This window comes from Branchiostoma belcheri, unplaced genomic scaffold, assembly GCF_001625305.1.
Source record: "Branchiostoma belcheri isolate BF01 breed outbred unplaced genomic scaffold, Haploidv18h27 scaffold133, whole genome shotgun sequence".
Classification (NCBI taxonomy): Eukaryota; Metazoa; Chordata; class Leptocardii; order Amphioxiformes; family Branchiostomatidae; genus Branchiostoma; species Branchiostoma belcheri.
Window position 1 is genome coordinate 371,345 of NW_017802747.1, and position 24,431 is coordinate 395,775.

A 24,431-nucleotide genomic window follows, 5' to 3' on the forward strand; every position below is an offset into this window, starting at 1 on the left:
GGACTGATTCGTGTCACCAGCAAGGCTGGAATCCGTCGTAGGAAAACGGCTCACTTTGTCATTGAAAAGGTTATCTCTGATTTTTTCTTTGAAACCCTCTAAAAACGCAGGAAATGCCATTTCAGAAGGTTCATTTTTCAAAATTTCCAGGGGGAGCATGCCCCCGGACCCCCCTAGGAACCTCGCGGCTTCGGCGCTCGCCTCGCGCCTCCGGCGCTCGTTGGTCCCCCCCCCTTCAAAATCCTGGCTACGGCCATGTTACCTCCATTCACGGATCGCCCTCCGATCTTCGGGCGATCGACTTGCGGTCAAGTTCGTACCTGCGGTAATACTGAATACCCCGTTTTGTATTCTATACTTTCAATGTATAAGGAAGTGACCGCCGGTTTACTTTTAATTCAAGTTATGTCACCTCTACATGTGATAAATCAAAAGGTTTTCACGCAAACATGCAGTTGCTAGGTGATTGAGTTCTGCATAGAGCGTTCGGGATCTTTCGAATTTAGCGTAGAGCGTAGAGAGGCGTCCGGAATTCAGCGTAATACGTAGCCGGCTCTCAAAATTTAGCGTAGAGCGTTGTTGGGACCCCCCCTTGGGGGCCCCCATTACACATCGTATACAGGGACGCACGCCACTCCATTGTGCAGCCATGGAAGGTCATCCGGAAATTGTGCAAGTTCTGCTTACAGCCGGGGCAACTCTCGACGCACGGGACGATTGTGAGATAGTGAGTATACACGCTGTATAATAATAAACATGCACAAATAAACCTTAACAAATTAAATTCCATGCTGTTACCACCATAAAATTGTACCAATTATTCATTGATTATGCAAATCAGGTCTTAATAACATAATCAATATCTGCCAATGATCTTGTTATTCTCAATTACTAATGCCTAAAGTGTTTTATAGCCCTAATATGTAATACAGCCGATTTATAAAATTTCCTCATTAATTTTGAAAATTAGATCCTAATTTGTACAATTGTAGTTTAGTTATGTCAAGTATCAATTATGCTTCCTACTTACCAAACATCATGACGATCCATTAGACGGTTGTTCAGTTATCCTCTCTCGACGATTTTTTTAAAGAAACCATCTTGCAGTTCCAGATCAAGCTCCTAGGGTGCCCAACCTCACGTGACTTCTTGTTGAGGACAAGAGTTACCTATCATTAAATTTTCATGACCTTAGTATGTCCAGATCACGAGATATTAAAGCCGGAAGTTGCGCTGCAGTACCAAGGGAAGCCACTATTGGGGACCCAAAATTTCATTAATTCTTGTTTTTGCCACACCCTTCCAACCCACCAAGTTTGAAACCAATCCATCCAGCCGTTCTTGAGTTATCTTGTTTGCGAACAGAATGACAGAAAGAATGACAGAGACAAACGATACTGAAAATATAACCTCCATGACATGTCATGGAGGTAAATATTTGCCTTACTCTATACTATTTCTATAGAACAAACTTTCAATGTGCACAAGATGTTGACTTTCTCAGTGAAATGGAATGTTCAAGAGACGATGTATTTTTTCTATACTAGTATAAAAACGGAAACACAGCGCTCCACTGGGCATCCACCAATGGTCACACAGAAACTGTCCAAGTTTTACTCACAGCAGGGGCAGACCGTAATGCACAGAACAACGAAGTAAGTAGATTCATTATTTATCGAATTAGTTTTTAATGTTTTATGTGATTTAAATAACAACTGATATCATTATGTTTCACAGCACATTTATATTGAATTAGTGTATAGCTAGAAAGGTCGACTTTGCTTTGGAACAAATGCAGCATGGCTTCACCAGATTTTACTACATGCCATGGAAATTACTATAGAATGAAGTCACATATAACTAAGAATACAAAAGATAGGTATTATTATTGTTTAGGATTTTCATTTGCATAATGCAAACTGTTGATTTTCAAGATAAAAAATAGCGTTTATGCCCTTCATTTTCAATGATTGAGCAGGGAAGATGGACACACCAACCCCAAAACACTTGAATGCAGTGCAATCAGTAATACTGTTAATATGGTATGGCTATGTGCATGTGTTAACCCTATCTAGACTCGGGGTGGAGGCTAAAAGGGCCCGCACCAACTTTGATGTCGAATAACATCCGAACGGCGTAGGCTAGGGCAACCAAACTTAAAGAATTATCCTAAAATGTTGCTGCCAACAATTTTATAGCAGTGAGATAAATCTAAAATTTGTCGCGTTGCCATGGTAACGGGTTTCTGACAGGCTTGGTTTTGCAAAAATCAGTAATTTCGACTTGAACAATGACATTTTCAGGCTTTTATGTTTATTTACACATGCTTTCTTATATCAATAATATATAATTTCATGTAATTCTTATCAATAATGATGCATGATTTATACTAATTTGATGACGTCATTGGTCAAAATGAAAGATGGGGGACCATCTCATCAGATCATTTATTTTTGTATTTTCATTCAATGCTTAATTCAGGGAGAGCACAATATACAGAGATCTAAAATACAATGTCTTGGTTAAAGAAACTATTTATGGTCTACGGACCAACTGACCATTAGGTACATTCCGGCTATTTTCCTTTAAATTTCATCCCAACTTCGATTTTTTTACACAAAATTTTAAGGCAATAAATCACGCCAATAATGACGCCAAATTCCATGTAATTTCGCCAAAAAAATTAAGAGATTGAATCCATTTATCGAAATGGCAGGAGCAGGAGGAGGAGAAGGACAAGAAGAAAACATCAGAGAATACAATACGTTTCACCACACATGATAGACATCGATGCCCAACAGCTCAAGGCTAACGTAACAGTCATTTAAAAAATACTGCTTTCGATGTAGTTTCTTTCGATTTGGCTTTACGTCAGGGGTAAAGAGCGTCACTTGGACCTACACCTCTTCCTTCTGAAGTGAAGTCAAGGAGTGTTCTGTGTAAACACTGCTTAATCTTGTAGATGATACAACTACCTAATTGTTCGTATAAATTTATTATCCAGGGGCGAACGCCGCTCCACGAGGCACTCCGGAATTTCCAAACAGACACTGTAAAGGTTTTGATCACAGCCTGGACGGATCTTGAGGTACAGGACAACAATGTAAGTAGAAGGCCCTACTCCAACAATTAACTCAAATATTTAGTGGAATATTACGTATAGTATATCATGTGTATAGGATTTGGGTTGCGGTTTCCGGGCTCAAATCCTTAACAGACATCCCTTTTTGTCACTATAACGACCTAGGAGACAGTTCAAAAGTTCACCATCTGTTGACTGCACCCTAAGGGCATTAATTGGGACATTGTAGGTTTAACCAAGCGGCATAACGAACCTTTCATCTGATCATGACCTCGGATTTTGGGCCGATTTTTTTTCACTCACTAGTGCCTCCACCTCGAATATTCTCATCGCGGACACGTCTTGCCACTTCCACTGAAGCAAATCACCCTTTATTCCTCCATTTGCCACCTCTTAGGAGGAAGTTCCAAGCTGAAAGCTTCTTTCCTAGAACACTATGGAAAATATGGGTATAACCTTAACTTTTTCAAGCCTAAGGTCAACAAACATTTGTCCTGACTGGCCGCACAGTTAGCGAAAACATTTTTAGTGGCTTTCATGACCCTTGTTTTCTGGTGAACCATGAAGTGAATAAATAAAAAAAGGAAAATGTGAAAAGTAAAGTATATCTATTGTCGCGAGACTCACAAAAAGCTTAATTTTCCTTCAGGGCAACACCGCTCTCCATGTTGCCGTTACAACTGGACGTCCCCAGTATGTATCTGAACTATTGAAAACTGGGGCTGACAGTAGCATCAAGAACAATGTAAGTGTGCTTTTTGATTAATGTTCCAGGTTTTACAACTCTCAATATATTGTTTTCACAAGACCCCGAGGTCGACACCTTGTATTGGTATATGACGTAGTGCATTAACGCCATATTTCTTCCATTTCTGATTGTTGGCGCCTGTTCGGTTTGATGTTAACTGTTTATATCGATTTTTTCTCTTAATTTGAGCTCTTAAGTAATGGGAATAACTTAGTTATTACGTTCGACTATGGAAGAAAATAATCACTTTCATGCAATATAAATTGGGGTCGGCGACTTAAAAAGTTCCTCGGGACGTGGCTAATATATATCCTAATAATTATTGGTAGGGAGGTTGAAGTTTGGACAAGAAAGTAAAGGTCATTTTTGTCATCTTTTGCATAAAAAACTGTTTGATTCTGTAGTTATTTCTCCTTATTGTTTGTATTGAATATTTTTTTTATATTCTTAGGATGGCCAAATGGCAGCGGAGTTGTCTGGTCTGCTATATGGGAGCCAGCAGAGGACTGCTGTCCTGAATGTTTTCAAAGCGTACAAAGTAAGCTGATTGGAAAATTGTTAGTTTTATAATTTATACGTCTATCCATCAGCCATATATTAGAAATTTATTTTATTTTCTCTTATCAAAATTAATGTCTTAACTGCATGTCCTTTATCGGTAAAAGAAGAAGAATTTCTTTAAATATCTTTGACACTTGTTTCTATTCAAATGGAATGAAACTGGCTTAGACTAATTTTCTCGTTTTTACATGCCTTTGCAATTCATATTGTAAGGGGATATGTGAGAGAAGCTTCTAATACGCGATTGTTGTTGTTTTGTTTGTTTTGCAGGGTAAGGAATGTGGTATACAGTGGAAAGCGTATCAATCATTTAAGTATGAAAGGAGAGGTATCTTTTATTGGGTTAAAAGTTGACATTCTTGCATCAATTTAAATGTACAAAATGCATAGTCTGATGGTCCTCTTAAGAACTCTCATTTCCTCTTAGGCATGATTATTTCGCATTACAGTATTTTCTAAATGTGGCTATTTGCAGCATCTCATCAGTACATCAGACTTTTATCAAATTGGTTATAAGACTTAGTATGACTCATATACGCAGGAACAGCATGGCCAACTTGGTCTGGAGATGATTTACTTTTGATACATTCTTAAAAGTTGTAAAAAGAATTACCAATCGAAAGAATAAGAGGAAAACAAAATTATCCACTTTCTCTAACCCAGTGCGATCCCATAATCTTCTATGCTTTAATTGGCCCTTTTCGCTTCCGTTTCAGACGTCACTCCTTACATCCCCTTCATCGCAGAAAGAGTGGGTTCGAAATGGAGAGACCTGGCTGGCCGGCTGGGCTTCTCTGCAGACGACATCGATGGATTTGCTGCCAGCTTACGTAGCGATGGCGACCAGGCTTCCTGCAGGAACATGTTGGAACAGTGGCAACAGATAGAAGAAGACGAGGGCATCTTGAAGCTACAGGTCGTGAAGGCAGCATTATTGGGCATGGAGCTGCAGGACGTAACATGTACTCTTCAGACACGACTTGGTAATTATTATTGCTTAAACATCAATATATATATCATTCCAGTGTAGTGGCTATAAGTTACTATTTACTGTCTGTATATCAATTTACTAGTATTACGTTGTGACTGTTGTGGACCAGTGGAACATTTTGGAAATGATTTTTGACGTTATTTCTAACAGCCATTGAAAATATTAGGATTAGTAGTTACTCATTTTTTACAGAGTTATATGCTTTTAAACGTGTAATTAACGGTTCCAAATCATTGGTGACAATGGCAACTTTTGTTACAAATGTTTTTTTTTTCATGGTTAATACTTACTTCTGATTACACTAGATGCTGTAGTCAGGGGACAAGCGGCATTGGTCCTGACTGCAGATTTCCTAGTTGACAACCTGGACAGAGACACTGTCACTCATTTCATGGAGAACAGAGGTTTATCATCAAAACATGTGCGTTCTCTTTTTTGTAACGCTATACAAAATCTATTTTGAACTTAAATGGCATATTCATATCGCATCGAACCGTATAAGAAACAGATATGGAAGACTAGATTATTCGATTTTCCAGGCATGTTTAGGCATTTTGAAAACATTCAACTTGTAACATGGATCTTTCAACGTACAATGATTTCCTTTAAGACCAACTAAGGACCTAAGTATGAGAAATGATGTTAACAATTCAATTAAATTGAGCCACTTGGCTTGAAATAGCAAACCAGAAATTTGAATACAAAATATATAAAAACAAAGTCCTCAGAGAAATATGATTAAATCTAATAATGCGCAATTTGGCGTTGCTAATTTTAGCTTAAACAGCAGATACGCTTTAGGTGATGCTAGATGAGCCATGTGTCAGGTTTGATGTAGTTTTACGTTTGTATCATCATCATAATAATCATCATCATACTTTTTGTATCACTTCAGACACCAATGCCAGATCTAGTAAACGCATTGGTAGACTGTATCAAAGCACCTGAAGACTATGAGGACCTCTTGCAGTCATTGGTGGAGGGTGGACAGGCATTCCTGTCGAAAGAGATAAGATCCCTTGAATGGGTGAGCATCGTTTCTACGATTTTATTGCTACTCTTATTTGACAGAAAAATGTTATTTTGCAGGTGAATTTTTTTATTTTGCAATTCACTTAACCTCTGTATTACCAACCTCGGTATTACCATTATTGCTTTTTTGCAGAAGACAGCTGATAGCGAGGACACAGTCGTTTCGGCTAAGCCCCACATACGTGGAACGGTTAAAGGCTTAATTTCTAAAGGTATTTGCATATCATTTGAAATTGTGCAAGAAAATAAATAGGAATAGAAACGCCCTAATAACAAATGTCAAAATTGGATTAGGTTTAACATTTCCCTAAATACATAACGTCATGTAGCACCATGCTATTTGGTGTACGTTAAAGGCAGTCTCGAGAGCAGACGTTCTAAAAGATTTTTATTGATACAAAATTAACAGAATTTAAGAAATTTAAACACAGATTACCAAGGAATTGAACTATTTATAATCCAGTCTGCATTGTCTGCTTCGGTGGACACTTAGTAGAATAGGAATGATGACCACCTTGTCAAGTTGCCAATTCAATTAATTTTTAAATTCAGAAAAAGAGAACACTTCCTTTCTCTCATGAGACTTGGAATCCACAGCATTTATTTACGTCTATTTACATCTATTTACAGCATTTTAAGAACGAAAATTGAAAAGAAGACAGAAATATCTATTTTATGTTACTGATAAGATAACCACGCCATTTATTTGTAGAGAAGACAAAAGCCTTGTCACCCACCCAATGGCAACTCGGGCGATACCTTTCCCGTACAAAGCAAAGAATCAAATTGATTCTCCTTGGAGAAACCGGATGTGGAAAGACAAGTCTCTGCCTGACCATGATCCTTGGACAAGCCCATCTAGTGGAGGAGTCAGACAGAACAATAGGGGTGGACATCTTGTCATACATTGATGAGAAACATGGCATTGAGTACAAAATCTATGACTTTGGTGGCCATAACGTATACCACTACACACACCGCTTCTTCCTGACACATCTCGGGCTATATCTGCTCTGCGTCGACCTGCCAGACTATAAGTCAGGAGAGCTTCAAGAGCGTGTCGGCAAGTGGATGACGTCCATCTCTTCTCACGTCACAAAACCAGCCCTGATTGTCGTGGGGACGAAAACCGATGAGGGTGATGTCACAAAAAAAAAAGCTTTGTTGCGGCGAGATATCAAGTTTGCCGAGACCGCAGTCAGGCAGTCACTCCAGACGGAGATCAGCAGATGCCAGGAAACGCTTGACAACAGGGAACAAGGGATTCAGCCGGCAGATGATCACTTTGTAGGCCTGTCACGTGAAGAAATACTGCGCAAGAAGCTGTCACTACAAAAACTACTAGATGGCCGCTCGGAAGACCTCATTGACGTCCACATCGTGCCAGTGAGCAGTAAGAGGAACGAGGGCATAGATGTCCTCAGACGCAAGATGGCTCATATCGTGCAAGAGCGCCTTACTGATTCTTACACTGGCGTGGGGAAGGAACAGGCTTGGTCCAACTTTGAAAATATCATACACCAGGAAACATCCAAAACCTACCTAAACCTTGAGGAGTGTAAGCAACTAGGAGAGGCTGTAGGAATGAAGAGCGATGATGTTCTGAATGCCCTGGAGTATCTCCATGTGACTGGCGAGATCCTCTTCTACCGACACATCCAGGGTATGGAGGACAAAGTGTTTCCGGACCCGGACATCATCCTAAAGCTTTTCAAGCAGCTCTTTCGACATGACATGGCCGAGCATATACAAAAGGCAGAGAAACTGTTAACCGTGGAAAGAACACAGTTTCTTGATGAGGGCGTTTTGAGCGACGAGTTTGTCGATGCAGTCCTACCTGAGCAAGCAGAATCCTTCCGCCTTCTTCTGCCACTGATGAAACACTTTGGCCTCTGCTTCAACAGAACTGTTACCATGATGGCTAATGTGCCGAATGCCGAGGAAGAAGAGGTTGCTGCGCGTTGGCATGAAGTTCTTGAAGAAGGTGAGAAGGAAATCAAGGTAACGATGAAGTCCCTGGATGTTAACAGCGAGCACCCTATTGGGTTAGGAGAGTCCCTTGCATGCCGCATAGTACAGATGAGCGAGGGGGGACGACGGCTGGTGAAGAGAAATGCGGTTATAAACAATGTTGGTAATATGGACGTCATGTACCGACGTGTGCTCGATGAGAAGAAGACGCTACAGAAAGGGCAAACAGACACCAGCAAGATGGACCATCAGCAAGTGGACGAGATTTACCTTCGTACAGAGGGAAAGCAAGCATGGAGAAGGATAAAGGATCTCGTCAAAAAGATCAAGCCATGTTTAGAGGAATACAGAACCAGAATAAGTGAAGATCGTGTGACTGTCACTGGAGACAAGAAGGTAGCATCAATCCCTTTGGAGGCTCTACACAAGCATACTGGAGAGGACCTGGATAAGATCTTCCTTGGACAATGGCAAGAACCAATACAGCAACGTGGTGTACCCAGTGCGGATAAGGCGAATAAGTACATCATAGGTAAGGGTATTGTATATTGTCATTATAACATAATATGATGATGACTTCTTTCAAGATAATAATCTGGTTCAAAACACAATTCTAAACTATAGAAGCCAACGCAGATGCAGTATTTGGATTCGGCCATATATTATAATACTTTTTCGTTGGTTTAGAATTAGTTTCAGTTATGACCCTGCAAAAAACCTGCATTCCTCCTCTCAGACAGTAGCCTTTACGACCTGAGTTCGAAACTCGGTGAAAACTGGACACGTCTGGCCACAGAACTTCAGCTGAAAAGACTGGACATAGAGGTTACAGGTCTGAGCGGCGTCACTCAGCGGGTATTCCGAGCGCTGCAACTGTGGCGAGACAAATCTGGGCATGGACCTTTGCACTACCTCCCTCAGCTAATACGGGCTCTGGACGTGATGAGGAAACATGACCTTGCTCTGGATGTTCAAGCCGTCCTTAAGGTTTCTAGATTTCTATATTAATCAATAGGTTTCTATATAAATAATAGGTTTCTGTATTAATAATTTTCTAGAAAGCAAGCACAGAGTACAGTTGTCAGTCAGAAAGCATTTCATTTTGTATAGCAATTATTATAGTATTTTTTCTCAAAGTTAAAAGTAAAACGTGCCGTTAAGAGACTAAAACAACTCTTGGCTGTTTTAATGACTTTAATTGTGCTTCTCTTACTCACTCAGGACTATCGTCACAGATTGCCTTTAATCACTGTAAACCCTGAAAAGACATCGGACGGCAAAGAATGCCAAAAGTGGTAAGTAAGTTTCTGACCGGATTTTTTTTCACGATTTTGGATCCGGCGCGCGGACACCCTCAGACCGAAGGGCTACAACTCCGCCGAGAAAAGTACGCCGGGAAACCTTATTATATCAGTCAACGGAGGTTTCTAGTCGGCTTCCGATAGAATTTTGGTTATTGTCCGTCGACTCTATAATTTGGGTAGAAACTGTAGTTAAACGTAAATTTTGAATACGAAAAATATAGTTTTTTTTGCAGTTTTTTCAACGGACTTGCTTGGGAAAACAAATTTTCCCAGGCTAACGGCTTATATGCTGCTTATATACTTCTTGTCTCTGAAAAACGGAAACAAAATATAGATTGTTGCGGCGATAAGTCGGTGATGCGAATGCCTTAAAATTCCACTTAGAACACAGATGTTTGGATCATCAGGCTGCAAACCGCATCATCCTTTACTAATACCAAAAACGCTTCGCTGGCCGCCCAACTTAACCACGCCGAAAAACACTACAATCCAAAGGTTTTTTTATCAGCTCAAAACCTATTTGAAAATCTACATCGATAGCCGAGCTATGGGGAGCCAAACCTAGCGTGACAACCTCGCAGGTCCGTCGATTTACTGCGCACAATGCAATTTGGATATCTAGTCTGATGTAAACTTCGACCCGGAACCTTGATAATATTGTTTGCGGATGATGATGCTTGCTTTCTATTTAATCACACCTGCCATTGCAGTAATTTAAAATTTAATTAACGACGTTAATTCTACCAAAGACCTGCTAAATGAATTAGATCTGCGATCGCGATCAGAACCAACCCAACTCTTCTTAATAGATTTGACAATATCAATATTCTTGTTTTTTTCAGGTCGCTGCCCCATGAGGGTAAGTTCTTCTGTAAAGGCGCCGATCTGCGAGTCATCACCCCCTATCCACTCTACGTGACTAGTGTGCTGTGGTCTGGGGAACCGTGGACTCACGGTTTGGACTGCGTTCCGATGGGGCCGCAATTCCGCTTCCAGTTCCGCTGTGATGATGCTAAGGAGCCTGTGGAGATCGACCTGCCTCTTATTGTAAGTGTGACAGGTAGCAGACTTGGAATTCCACTGGGTAAGTCTCTTGCATTTACAATATCATTATTCATTTTCTTACCAATCAGAATAAACTAGCGTTGTTTTGCGTGAAACTTTTATCTCTTATAACGCCTACATGGTTTACGCTATAACCATAAAATCTTGTGACCTTTCCTAAGATGTATGTGGCAATAATTTCATATCAATTAGATAAGTTGAAAGATGTTGCCATGGCAACGTTTTTTTTAATTCAGTAATTTTTTCGTTTGAAAATCAAAGTTTTCAGTTTTTGATATTAAATTTAACGTCTTTTCTAACATTGATAATTTATGACGTCATTTTACCTCTGTTGTACCGGAGTGGAAAAAAAAACATCTTTACGGTTTACAGCAAGTATATCGTATGGATGACTTCTTTGGCAGACTCAAAATTTAATGCGATAGGACGAAAATAAACAAGGCTGGCAAAATAACCCCAAGATTACTACCTTTTCAAATTTTAACATCATAAACCTTCAAGTTGTTAAACAAGAATTGTGCAATTATTTACTTCCGAATTATCATGAACGTTCATCTATGTTGGCAGTAATCATAGTAAAACGTTGAACTTTATTTCAACACACATTTTAAAAAGAGATCAGATTTCTAACGACCACTGTCGCCATCATCAGGATAACAAACGACCAATCCCTTCACGAAGTGATCTCGCGAGAGTTACGGTTTACAAACACGTGACATTATCCACACGAGGCTTTACTGATACGTGACGTAAGCAATCGATCAAAAGTGCCAGGGTGCATCAAAATGTCTTTCTTTGTCTTGAAAATCGGCTAAAATTGATGCGCGCTTTGATGTCATGTATGAAATTACTTGTTGTGGCCTTAGCCAAAAAACACCACGTCCCAGCATGACTAAAAAGCCAGATCTGAAAAGGATATATCATATTTATTAACATTAATAGTCCTACTTATTTCATCAGATCCCGATGTAAAGCTGCTTTGTATGGACTACGACAAGGACGCATTTCGAGACGAAGTCCTGTTTGAAAGTCGAGTTAAGGGCGACCGTATCACCGCTCATCTCACTAAAGATGCCCGTGTTGGTCCTGTTGGAGAACTACACATGATCTGCGAAGGTCTTAAGATCGGTGTGTGTGCATGTCTCAATTTCAACATTTTAACGTTACCAACGTGCACGATCAATAGTGTGCATTTTTAATTCATTCAGGACACTTCTTTTTTTCTGATGGACCTGTCGCCAATTATTAATGCATGTAAATTAAAGCGTGAAATACATAGAAGAGGGGATTCGTTCCTCAGGCTGTCGGACATCTCGCAAACGCTGTCGTCCAGTAAGACATGTGGAGCCGCCAAGGTACCGTTAAGAACTTTTATTTAGCCTCTCTCAAGTTAAAGGTTGCGCATTTTAGCAAAAGCAAAAATAACTAGCTACAGCATTTTTATGTAATATTTTTAATAATTTAAAGAACGCGGGACTTATGGCCCTTCGCACGACCTGAAGGATGTGGAAAAGATGCTGGCCAGCATGGGGTGGAATGATCAATCACTTGTTGTGCGCAGGATGTTTCAGGTAAGTTGTCTCTCATTCTTATGTTTTGAAATGCATTTTTTGTTTCTGTGATGTAGTTTTGCGCTGCTAACATAATTTCACAGTTAATGCCATTCGAACAAACCAAACTGCCGCGAAGAACTAAAAATTGTTTAGCATTGTCAGAAAGTGTCTTTAAATTAATAACGTGTCCAAGCATGTTTGAAAGCTAGCCAAAACAGACTGATATGTGTATATAGAGCAGTCCAATAGAAACAAAACACTTTTAGTTGTATGTGCCCTGCTATGCTTTCCTTCTCTTCTGGGATAGGAGGTTTGACTCATGCTATCCTTAGTTTTTCAAGTGTCTTGTAAACGCCCTTTTTCCATTGTAAAAGTGGCTGCGAAAATATAAGTTGAACCTAACTTGAGTTCGCAGTCACTTAGTCCATGTCCTTAATTTGTTTTCATAACTGTGCTTTTGAATAAAAAAAAATACCCTATTTTCGATGAAGCTGGTTTTAAATTCATGCGGTTTTATCAAATTTCTATATAAAGTCTTTAGATATTTTCCCAATGTTTCTAAATTGACTGCAAGGTTTGCATGTCAATGCTCGTTTACGTGACCTAAACATTTGACCCCTTTATAGGAGAAAGTTTCTTCAATGGAAAAGATAGAAATACAGCCTGACGTGTCCACTGATGAAGATGGTGTCACAAAATTGTAAGTTTTAAGGAATGACATTGGCCATTTTTTCTGTAGACCATTCATGTACACATCTATTACACAAATTGAAACTTAAACATCTCAAGAACAAAAGCCAACACGCGTTTTTGTGTACGTTTAAATTTGGGTTTACATATTCTGTGCGTTAAAGTATTTAGCAATTAAAGTATTGTGTTTATGTATTTATTTGAAATTTTGACTCATATTCCATTTTATTGTATATACATAATAGGGTCCGAATCAATCAGTCTCGATATTGCCAAACACGTAACCACTCCCGTTGAGTATGTAACGTTATGTGGTTTTAATTACCGCTTTGGCTCCATGGTATTAGTAATACGCCCATTGTACTCGACGGCCCTCTCTCCGCGACCTAAAATTCACCAGGGCTTAGGAAGAACGAAAAACGTGCTATAGTAGAATCCGGCGAATTTCTGCGCTCTTGGTGCGACCAAAAATTCACTGATGCCACTAACTTCTATGGACGACCAAACGGATTACTTTCATACGTTTCGTGTCTGTTATTGTTATTTACGTGATTCTTGAACATATTGTATCATATATAAATTATGTAAATTAAGAGTGTAATTACGAATAGAAATATGATTTTGCTCTGAGCTCATATATCGTTGGATCTTCGCTGTCACGGCAATGACATTAACCGGATTAAACCGGCTTATGGCGCTCTCAGCACGCTGCATTTCGGCTACTTTGGCGACAATGGCGCTCCCTCCGCGCTCTGGCCAATTTCAGATCGTAGAAACAGCGCTGCGAGAGCGCCGTCAAGTGGAATGGGGGCCTTAAGACCTACATTACTTGTCAAATAGTAATTAATTATATTAATCATACATTACTGTTGCCAACTAGCCGGATGACGCTTCCAACCGGACGTGAGTTAACCGGATACGGTAAGTACATCTGCAAGGAGACAGGCATCGGGATCGTCACTTCATGGAACGGATCCTGGTCTATGACGATGACATATGAGACAAGGTATATGCTTGACCAATGGGAACATCAAGACGACTTCGTTCCTGTGGGCCCCACGTTTTCCATCCACTGTGACGTTCCAGAGGACATGCCTGTAGAAATCCTGCTACCGCACATCCTCCATCTATCAAAAGATGACGTGATGAGTGAGTAATTTAGGGCCGTTTTTGTAATGTAAAGTAATATTTTTGAAGCTTATCCAACTCTGCCTGTAGTGGGTCAACCATAATCATAGTTGGTGCAATCACTGAGGAGAATGTTATGTGTGCTTCTCTTTTTTTATTTTTCATTGCAAGCTTTCGAAATTGAACCATATTTGTTGCAACGTGTTTTTCAGCTCTTTTAGGATACCGATGCATTAGAATTAAATGGCAAAATGTTCGTGTTTTTTTCCTTGATCCTATCAGAGATAACAGAAGAAGAGGCAAAAGTTGTCCATGTGACTGACAAGAAGGAAGAGCTGCTCCCGGCGGTGATCACACCTACACATCTCATCTTTCGTCATCGGAAGGGAAGCTTGGTGTGGAGTGTAATCGCCAAGCTACTCGGAAGAACCTTTCCAAGGAAATGTCTTTTCGCTATGTTTAGATCACCGTGGACAAGTAACCGTGTAGATATGAAGGTTTTCATCGTCTCCAACACCAAGGGTGTTATAAAGGTAAGGTATTCTCGACCGTAGGTGTTGGGTAGCTTAGTCACCAAGCAAATCCTAGAGTGGCTAGGTAGTATCTATTCTACCATCATCATCATTGTTTGACCATTTTATCAAGGAGTAACCATGTACAAGGAGTAACCATTTACACAACGGTTCAGTGACTTTCAATCAAACTGATACTGCCTTGTAACTTTAGGATCTGCTGTGAAATTACACCAGCTGTCGTAAACACCTTGAACAGTCGAAATCGAAAGATTAATAAAATAGTTATAAAGATGTAATAATTTTATAAATTAACACACACAAAAATAGTTGTATCTGTTGCACCATAGAAAGCATGAATTTATTATCAAATATGCATGTCCCTTATATTTCAACAATGCCGCAATGGATTAATGCATCCTTACAGACTCTACAAGATGCCATAAAGGACTTATGTGGGGAGCATCCATTTTCCCTGTTAGACAGCAGGGCCTGTGTGTTGGTGTCTGGCCAAACCTACTGCTTGCATGTAGCGGTGGAGAATGGTACATTGCCGATTCACAACCCGATGGTATGCCCTCATTATTTTATGCAACATTGCCTGTGTATACGCCTATAGATACAATATTTTGCTATTTAAGAATTTCTTTGTATGTTCACTAACAAAGTTAAGAAGCTGACTAACTGAAACAACCTCCATGCCCGGGGTAGTATACACAAGCATCCATAGTAAACAGGCGACACTATAATTCCGGACAGACACTCTAATTCCGGACTACCTCTCACTTTTCAAGCATAGTTTGTCCTGGACAATTGACATTCCATATTGTGATGTAGAAGATGACAACAACTATGTAGATAACAGTGATAGTTCCCTAGGGATCAGGTTTTTTCTGCAGATTTCTGCAGAATTCTGCGCAGAATTCTGCACCCCGCGCAGATTTCTGCGCAGAATTCTGCGCTGGGTGCAGAAATCTGTGCAGATTTCTGCGCAGAAATCTGCTTTTTTAAAGATTCTGTACCATACTGTCCTACAAAATGTATCATTATGGTGATAGGTGGTAGATTTACTACCCTACAAATGCTACTATCAGTTTACGTGTATTTTGGGCATAACTTGTCGGAAATGCATTGGCTTTTGCCCAGTGTCCTACAATTTGGCATGGGGATAGCTTTGCACTGTACATTGTTATGTATGCTGTTCTTTTCTTTTCTTTTTAGTTTCTTAAAAAAATTGAGATCTTTAAATTAATTTATGAAGTAAAACAATTCTCCACAAAGTGATGATGATGTCAGCTATACACATTACAGACAAGGACATGCAACGTAACAGACGTTTCATTTGAGCTATACAGGCAAGCATAAGACCAGATCCAGTAAGTGTAACCAGCTAGCCTGAGTGTCAGCCTTTTTATCTTTTGTCTACTCCCCACTAGCTACATAACAGTGATAGTTCCCTAGGGATCAGGTTTTTTCTGCAGAAATCTGCAGAATTCTGCGCAGAATTCTGCACCCCGCGCAGATTTCTGCGCAGAATTCTGCTTTTTTAAAGATTTCATACCATACTGCCCTACAAAATGTATCATTATGGTGATAGATTTACTACCCTACAAATGCTACTATCAGGTTACGTGTATTTTGGGCATAACTTGTCGTAAATGCATTGGCTTTTGCCCAGTGCCCTACAATTTGGCATGGGGATAGCTAAATGCACTGTACATTGTTATGTATGCTGTTCTTTTCTTTTCGTTTCTTGAAAAAGAAAGTAAGTGTAACCAGCTAGCCTGAGTGTCAGCCTTTTTATCTTTCTTCTACTCCCAACTATATTACCTGTAGAGTGTGGGGAGCGGACAAAAGCTAGAAAGGCTGACACTCGGGTTAGTAACCAGCAGTATCAGTTGAATGAACCATATTAGGGAAATTCCATTGAATTCCGGCGAAGATTTCTGCAGAAATCTGCAGAATTCTGCAGAAATCTGCAGAATTCTGCACAGATTTCTGCGCAGAAATCTAAATTTTCAAAAAGATTTCATACACTACTGTGAAATTGTCCCACAAAATGTATCATTTGTTCCTACTGATGTTACTACAATGTACTAGCTTATTTTGGGTAAAAAAATGTCGGAAATGCCTATTATTGGCTTTTGTTCCACTCCATGACAACCCAATGCCCTGCAATTTGGCATTGAGATAGCTTTGTACCATACTTTGCTTTTTACCTTTTGATTTAGTCCTAGCAACTTCTAATATTTACCTTATTTTGGGTAAAATATAGTACAAAACATATCTTATGGACATAGCTTCTGTGCCACTATATCATGGCTCGATCACACCCTGAAATCAAGTTTCAGCCCTTGGTTACAAATGTCTCTCCTATCCCACTTTGAAGTTTTGCAAGACTCCCGGACTGGATGTCCTCGGGATTTGGGGGCTGTGTAATGGTTCAGCTGCTGCACCATTCTCCATCCTCATCTTTCTTGCTTTTTCTCGTCCAACTATCTCAGCTGATGGCTGTAGGTCAGGACTTTTTGTGGGTCAATACAAGTTAGAGGATACCTGTCCTGAACAGCAGACTCTGATTATCTACAATTGATTTGTCACTATTAAGTCAAGAGGAAAGAAAGAAGAATAAAGCCTTGTTAGAACTTGGGACATGATTTTAGTAGTTGAATTGCTACATGTACTGTGAGACTGTGTTCAAGCCCTGGACAACTGCCATTGGAAGAACTTATCACCAAGGTACAAGGTAGCTTGCGGTGCTACTGGGTTTGTTTAACAATTTTCTATGCCCCGCCTCCACACTTATCCAAACAAATTCAGGGCTTTTAATGTAATTCTTCACAGCAAGGGTACTGGTCCAGAGAGCCCCTCCTGACCACCAAACTGTAATCACTACCACATGTTTCATAGCTTATTTATCTAGCCACAGAGGAGACCTCTATAGCTATAGTCTCAGGAGAACAACCTTTAGCCTGTGTAACCCAACCTTTTTCCCTGTAGGTAAATTTTCTTCGCCAGTTGTTAGCTAACTGGATGTATTTCCATTTGTTCTGCTTGAGATCTGTAAGGTAATTTTTGAAGTAAAAAAATGCTCCACAAAGTGATGATGAGATATGCACATGACAGATTTGAAGATACCAGGCTAGGACATACAATTGTACATGTAACTGACGTTTTGTTTGAGCTATGCAGGAAAGCATAAGACCAGGTCCTGTAACCAGCTAGGCTGTCTCAGGCCAGACTAACCAGCATCAGTAAACCACAAGGGGAATTTGACATTCCATTGACTGGTCACCGAAGGGTCAAGAGTATCCATTTTCCTGTCTTGTACCTTCCAAGTTCTGTTCATGACAGTATCTTGTTGCAGGGGAATACTTATATTTTTCAGGTCTTTTGCAAGAATTGATTGCAGTTATGAGTTATGTCTGTAGTGTACATACATGCATGTAAAGTAATCTCAAGAAAGCTAATTCTATACTCAAGTTTATTAAATGATATCTGGTCTCAGATGCATGACAACAGTCATTGCAACCTTACTTGACATTGCCATACATGTACTTCTGGTTTAGGCTAACATACATGTCATGTACATGTATGCTACTGAAATGAAGAGTTAGGAATTAAATCAAATCCCCACGTGGTCCCTCTGATTTTCAGTTACATAAAAAGAGCCCTTGGAAGCACAACAAGAGAGTGCGTAGTCAGATTGCTCTGAATATTGACCAGTTTTGCACAGGATCCACATAATGTATATGAGCATTTACGTACATACGAGGCCCTTATGTTTTCCTTGACAAGCCAGGTCAAGTACATGTAGAGTAGCCAAGTAGATCTAGAGAGGGTAGGGGAGGGGGGGGACATATTTCTTGGGGGAGGGGGTGATGACCTGAAGGTAAATTTTGTGGATAATTCTCTTTTTCTCACAACTTAGTATCTAGTCTTTGTAAGTTTCTTCACTTGAGACACAAAAGCTACATTGGGTTAGCCAGACATTTCCCAACCAGATCAAACTAAATACCCAAAGAATAAAGTAGCACTTAAAGACGGTGAACTGGGCTTTTCCTCTGGAAATTATGAAAAAAAACAAGGGAGAGGAGTGAATAATTGTCTTGTCAAGTAATGTTCACACATGATCGGATGCAAGTTTAACTGTGTACAATAGAAAAATCTGCTGTTATAACAAGGGCATAATATTACATCAGGGCTTGAAATTAATTTTTGGGAATAGACACTGGTGCACCCAACCTAAAAAATTGGGTGAACAAAAATATTTTAGGTGCACCATATACACTGTAAGATGAAATAAGTAGAATGTCTCCAAAAACTATTATAATAATAATTTATGTTTCATTTCAAGAAAAGTACTGTAAGGCCATTAATTTTACGGATGACATCCGCGCGCGCATTGATTTTCGCCTGTCGCCCTAAAAGAAAGAAAAAAAAAGATCACGTCCACGGAGGCTCCACGACTCAAGAACTCAGTACATACGGACAGTACCAATTAATAAATTCCGCAAAAAAGCCAGCATTTGCCGGCTTGTCGTATACGTCGCTACGAACTGCCACGAATTCACAATACAGTACTACCAGCTTTGTATTCCTACATGGTTTAGTAGCATTTTTATTTTTGGCCGGAATTTTTTTTTATTCGCCCGCGCGCACTAGTGTGGGGGTCTTCAGAGGATGTCATCCATAAAATTAAATCGGTGTGGCCTAACGATGATTGAATTATTTATGTTGTTACTACTATATATGTACATTAAGAGAAAATATTTGAGTGCAGATAATACCTGAGTGCACCCACATAAATAAATCGGGTGCATAGCTCCAAGGTGCACATGCACCTAGCATCGAGCCTTGTACATTGAATAGGCGAGACACTGAAGCAAGACCTACAGTGTTGCTGTGATCCATTCTGGCAGAGCAGATGACCCAGCCAGGCCTGTTTTTTCTCCCCCTGGGATCTACACTGATTGACCCTGCTCTGCAGATCAGGGTTTGAAATACAACACTGAAATCCTCCCCTATATTTTGCTCTCCTTGTTCAAAGTTGTTAGGGGAAGTCCTGATGTGGACTTTGCTGGGGTTTATATCTTGGTCAGACAAAAACCTGTTATAATGAGAGCATGATGGAAAGTACATCTACATGTACATCTTTATACAACATGACATCTCTGGTAACCTGAGTCTAATGGTGGTTAGGGCAGGCTGTCTTCAGGGCTCTAATATTTTCCCCAGTCCAGCTCAACAGACCTGGTAGAAGTGCTACTCCTGTAGGAGTTTTGCATTGATTATCCTTTTGTCAATAGATTTGTAACTTGTGAGGTACACATAGGTTCCAGGTTTGACATCATTAATTAGTAAGGATGATTTGAACTGGATTCTCAGACTCAGAGACCCAAATATGGGATCAAACAAGATGTAACTTCATCCCTGAAAAAACATCTGCCTCCTCTATTGACCTCCTGGTTACCCCCTCACTGGGACAGGGGGAGCTAGAGGTCAGACCTTCAGGTCACAGTTGTGTGCACAGTTTGGATGTTACAGATTCTGAAGCTTTGCTAAGCTATTATTAAGGTCTCATTCTTGAGTTTTTGTTAACTATGGCCGCCTATGGCAAAATACGTAACTTTACATAGGCCAAAACCCTATAATTTGAATGACAGCCATCTAGTCTATCCAATCAATTTTGAGCACAATGGCCCTACATTACGTCAAAAAATTCCAAACCAGATCTAACCCAACAATCTCTTTTTATTTAATTATAAACTGCACTTGGCCACTCTCCGCCAGAGGTCCTCCAGCGCTGCTACCTCCTGACCGCATTACCCATCACAACAGCGTGTAAACATCCGACCTGTCGCGCGGATGTCAACACTTACCCACTAATTTTAGCACATACAAACAACCTCTCATATCACAAGCGGTTTACGCCAACTGACTTAGCTAAAATGCAATTTCTGGCGGATATAAACACACATCCATACACGCATTTAATTTTTAGTACGATCTACTTTAGAGTACCCACGCGGAAGAATACCGGAATGAGACCTTAATAAGCTAGCCAGCCACCTTGCGCAAAGTTTTTACTCTTCACACATGTATTTTTGTTATGTGCAGTTCCAGAAAGCTTCGATGAGCAATGAGTATTCAATGTTATGAACAGGATCTGAGGAAGGTGACACTGATACTGGCAGACTAATCGTTTTTCCTCAGTTGGATGGTCCAAGAGATGACCTACAAATGTATTACATGAGGGCCTGCATGCCCTTTATTGTAAGGTGTAATCAGGCCTTTTAGTTCCCCTAATCCGTAGGCAGCCTCCCCAAAAATATAATTCTTAATAGTACACTAGCTGCAAAGTGTAAAGTCATAATCAGCTCTGAAACTTTGACGTAATTCGTAGTCAGCGGAGAAAAATTGCATAATTCGTAATCACTACACCCCCATGCAGGCCCTCACACATGTACTTGATTTCCTGTTACAGTATTAGTTTATCCTGCCTTGGCCCTCCTCAGCCAGGCCTCTCTTGGCCCCTACTGGCTTTGGAATGATCTCCTGTGAAAAGGTGTCTTTCTTTTAGAGTATACATGTAACCTACTGGTGTCAGAGAAAAGCACAATTTGAGGGTGTGCATGTCATGGTCATGGGCACAACATACAGTTAACATGTCTGACCATGGAGACTACATGTTCATTCAGCATGCCTGTCTGATCATCTCTCCACTTCAAAATAAGGTTGTATGAACTTGTCAGGGTCCACAAATTTTGCCTCCTAAAATTTTTACTGACTCGCAAGCAAAAAAACACATGTAGAAGAATTGCACAGTTGTTACAGAATATGTAACTATGGAGAAATTAAGTAGATAAACATGTCAATAATTGAAAGCAAGATTGCTTTTTCTACAATGTAAAGACACAAACATTCAACATGTGTCTACGTGTGTTTGAGAGCTGGCCCAGTAGTTAGGATTCTGGTTGTCTGAGGCTGAAACTTCAGACTCAAGTAGTCCAAACTGTGAGGTAACCCATGAGGAATGATGGAAAATTGCAGTTTACATGCTATCCCCTGGAATCAGCCTGGTAAGTCTGTGTTGTCATTCGACTGTACATTGTAATATAGAGGCACAGAAGCCAATAATATAGATTTTCTACTATTTTAACCCAAAGTAAGCCATATAAAACCATTTGCAAGTCTTAGATTTGAATAAAGAACTTGGAAAGCAAAATCTTAGCATAATATTTATGCAAAGCTATCCCCATGCCATGCAGGGTATTGGGCTGTCATAAAGTAGGACAAAAGCAAAATGCATTTCTGACATTTTTAACAAAAATAAGCTGATACTAGTGATAGTAGCATTTAGGGCAGTGAATCTATCACTTATCACCATAGCCTGACTAAATCGCGCTCCTGGCGGCCGCCGCCCTAGGTTGCCGCCCCCCATTAACCTCCGGCCGAGAGCTTGTATACACAGGCTATTATCACCATAATGATACATTTTGTGGGACAATTTCACAGTATTGTATGAAATCTTTTTTAAAATTTAGATTTCTGCGCAGAAATCTGTGCAGAATTCTGCAGATTTCTGCAGAATTCTGCAGATTTCTGCAGAAATCTTTGCCCCATGTGTCAATGAAATTTCCCTAATATGGTTCATTCAACTGATACTGCTGGTTACTAGCCCGAGTGTCAGCCTTTCTAGCGTTCGTACGCTCCCCACACTCTACATGTAGCAAAGTGGGGAGTAGACGAAAGATAAAAAGGCTGACACTCAGGCTAGCTGGTTACACTTACTGGATCTGGTCTTATGCTTGCCTGTATAGCTCAAACGAAACGTCTGTTACGTTGCATGTCCTTGTCTGTAATGTGTATAGCTCATCATCATCACTTTGTGGAGAATTGTTTTACTTCATAAATTAATTTAAAGATCTCAATTTTTTTAAGAAACAAAAAGAAAAGAACAGCATACATAACAATGTACAGTGCAAAGCTATCCCCATGCCAAATTGTAGGCACTGCCACTGGGCAAAAGCCAATGCATTTCCGACAAGTTATGCCCAAAATACACGTAAACTGATAGTAGCATTTGTAGGGTAGTAAATCTACCACCTATCACCATAATGATACATTTTGTAGGACAGTATGGTACGAAATCTTTAAAAAAGCAGATTTCTGCACAGAAATCTGCACAGATTTCTGCACCCAGCGCAGAATTCTGCGCAGAAATCTGCGCGGGGTGCAGAATTCTGCGCAGAATTCTGCAGATTTCTGCAGAAATCTGCAGAAAAAACCTGATCCCTAGGGAACTATCACTGTTATCTACATAGTTGTTGTCATCTTCTACATCACAATATGGAATGTCAATTGTCCAGGACAAACTATGCTTGAAAAGTGAGAGGTAGTCCGGAATTAGAGTGTCTGTCCGGAATTATAGTGTCGCCTGTTAGTAGTACCATGTATAATTACGTTTACATTTTAATGAATACCGAATACATCGCCAGGTAATGCCTGAGGTACAGCTAACCTTCTTTAAAGCCTCGGTCACAACTCGCCGTGCGTGCTTTTTGTCCGTACGTTTTTGTCGTGGCTACGTCTGCTACGTTTTTTCTGCAAACGTAGGGTGGCCGGCCGAGGGAGTACGTCACTCGCAAGGTGTACGTACGTGGTCTGCACGACACGCCTGACCGTCAGCGGTTGCGTGCATCGTACGTTGCGCAAGTGGTAAGTGAGTTGTACGTGCTTACAACGTACGATCTCTGTGCGATTGCCACGTTGCCGCGTACAGGCCGTACCTACACGTGCGGCGTGCGCACGATTTCCTTACTCACTCGCACGTTGTAAGTGCGTGCACCTCCTGTTAACTTCATCATCACTAGCCGCCCTGGTGTCTTCCGCGGCCCGTTTCTTTGGATCTTGTCTGGTAGACTTCTTCTGAGCCTTCCTGGGCATCTTGGAGACGAGTTGGCAGTCGCCCGTCAAGTCGTCTTTATATACTGTAGAAATAAGGTGCGTTGCGCGTGCGTTGCACGTGCGGAGCACCTAGTATGGTGCACGTGTGTTCTGCGTGGTCATTGAGCAGGTCAACTGGGAAGTGAGGAGTAAGCTTGGATGACGCAAGCACCGTGCGTGGCACTGGCGTGCTTCGTGCGCTGTCCGTACAGCAATTGCACGTGAGAATAGTGAAGTTAGACTCACGGAGTCCGTACGTTGCACGCTCATAGGCTGTACGGGGCACGCGCGTCGCACGTACTCGCACGCACGTGTGGTAAATCCGCAGACCGCACGTAGAAAAAGTATTACATGCACTTAAGGTTCTACGGCGTGTCTGCGTGCTCCCAAATCCGTAGGATTCCGTACGGAGGCGGTACTCACCACGCACGGATGCCGTACGTTTGCCCACGTTTTTGCACGTAGACAGCACGCAGAAGCACGTACGGCGAGTTGTGACCGTCGCTTAATACAGCGCTGTGACCAAACGTAGTGACACAATCGGCATAAGGACTACATAAAACCTTTTTGAAATAAAACAAATCGGTCTGGTGAGATATACGGGTGAGGGTAAAAGGAAAAGTTAAAGCTGTCTTTACACTTTATTTTTCAGCCACCAAAAGGCATTCCATACGAAGACACATTGGACGACAGTACATATCCACAGACGTTTGAACTCACGATTCAGAGAAGCAGTGACGACGTCGACGTAAAACTGGACGTACAGCTTCGAGCTAAGGGGTCTGATGATGACAATGATGATGTCTGCCAGATGACTAAGTTCATAGGTACGTGGTTTATATTAC

The 24,431-nt window shown here is 40.6% G+C and overlaps 1 protein-coding gene across 1 annotated transcript in view; it reads left to right on the forward strand.

Annotated features, from left to right (window-relative positions):
* The window catches only part of LOC109464149, a 33,636-nt gene that overhangs the window by 7,047 nt on the left and 2,158 nt on the right, over window positions 1-24,431 (forward strand). Inside the window, exons 9-28 of the mRNA XM_019761087.1 lie at window positions 623-727; window positions 1,548-1,655; window positions 3,732-3,827; window positions 4,282-4,368; window positions 4,662-4,674; window positions 5,108-5,374; window positions 5,688-5,803; window positions 6,278-6,409; window positions 6,548-6,626; window positions 7,127-8,917; window positions 9,122-9,372; window positions 9,607-9,680; window positions 10,532-10,773; window positions 11,715-11,882; window positions 12,222-12,325; window positions 12,934-13,007; window positions 13,878-14,146; window positions 14,408-14,658; window positions 15,065-15,208; window positions 24,239-24,413. Coding sequence (XP_019616646.1) covers window positions 623-727; window positions 1,548-1,655; window positions 3,732-3,827; window positions 4,282-4,368; window positions 4,662-4,674; window positions 5,108-5,374; window positions 5,688-5,803; window positions 6,278-6,409; window positions 6,548-6,626; window positions 7,127-8,917; window positions 9,122-9,372; window positions 9,607-9,680; window positions 10,532-10,773; window positions 11,715-11,882; window positions 12,222-12,325; window positions 12,934-13,007; window positions 13,878-14,146; window positions 14,408-14,658; window positions 15,065-15,208; window positions 24,239-24,413 — 4,546 coding nt within the window. The remainder of the gene's footprint in view (window positions 1-622; window positions 728-1,547; window positions 1,656-3,731; window positions 3,828-4,281; window positions 4,369-4,661; window positions 4,675-5,107; window positions 5,375-5,687; window positions 5,804-6,277; window positions 6,410-6,547; window positions 6,627-7,126; window positions 8,918-9,121; window positions 9,373-9,606; window positions 9,681-10,531; window positions 10,774-11,714; window positions 11,883-12,221; window positions 12,326-12,933; window positions 13,008-13,877; window positions 14,147-14,407; window positions 14,659-15,064; window positions 15,209-24,238; window positions 24,414-24,431) is intronic.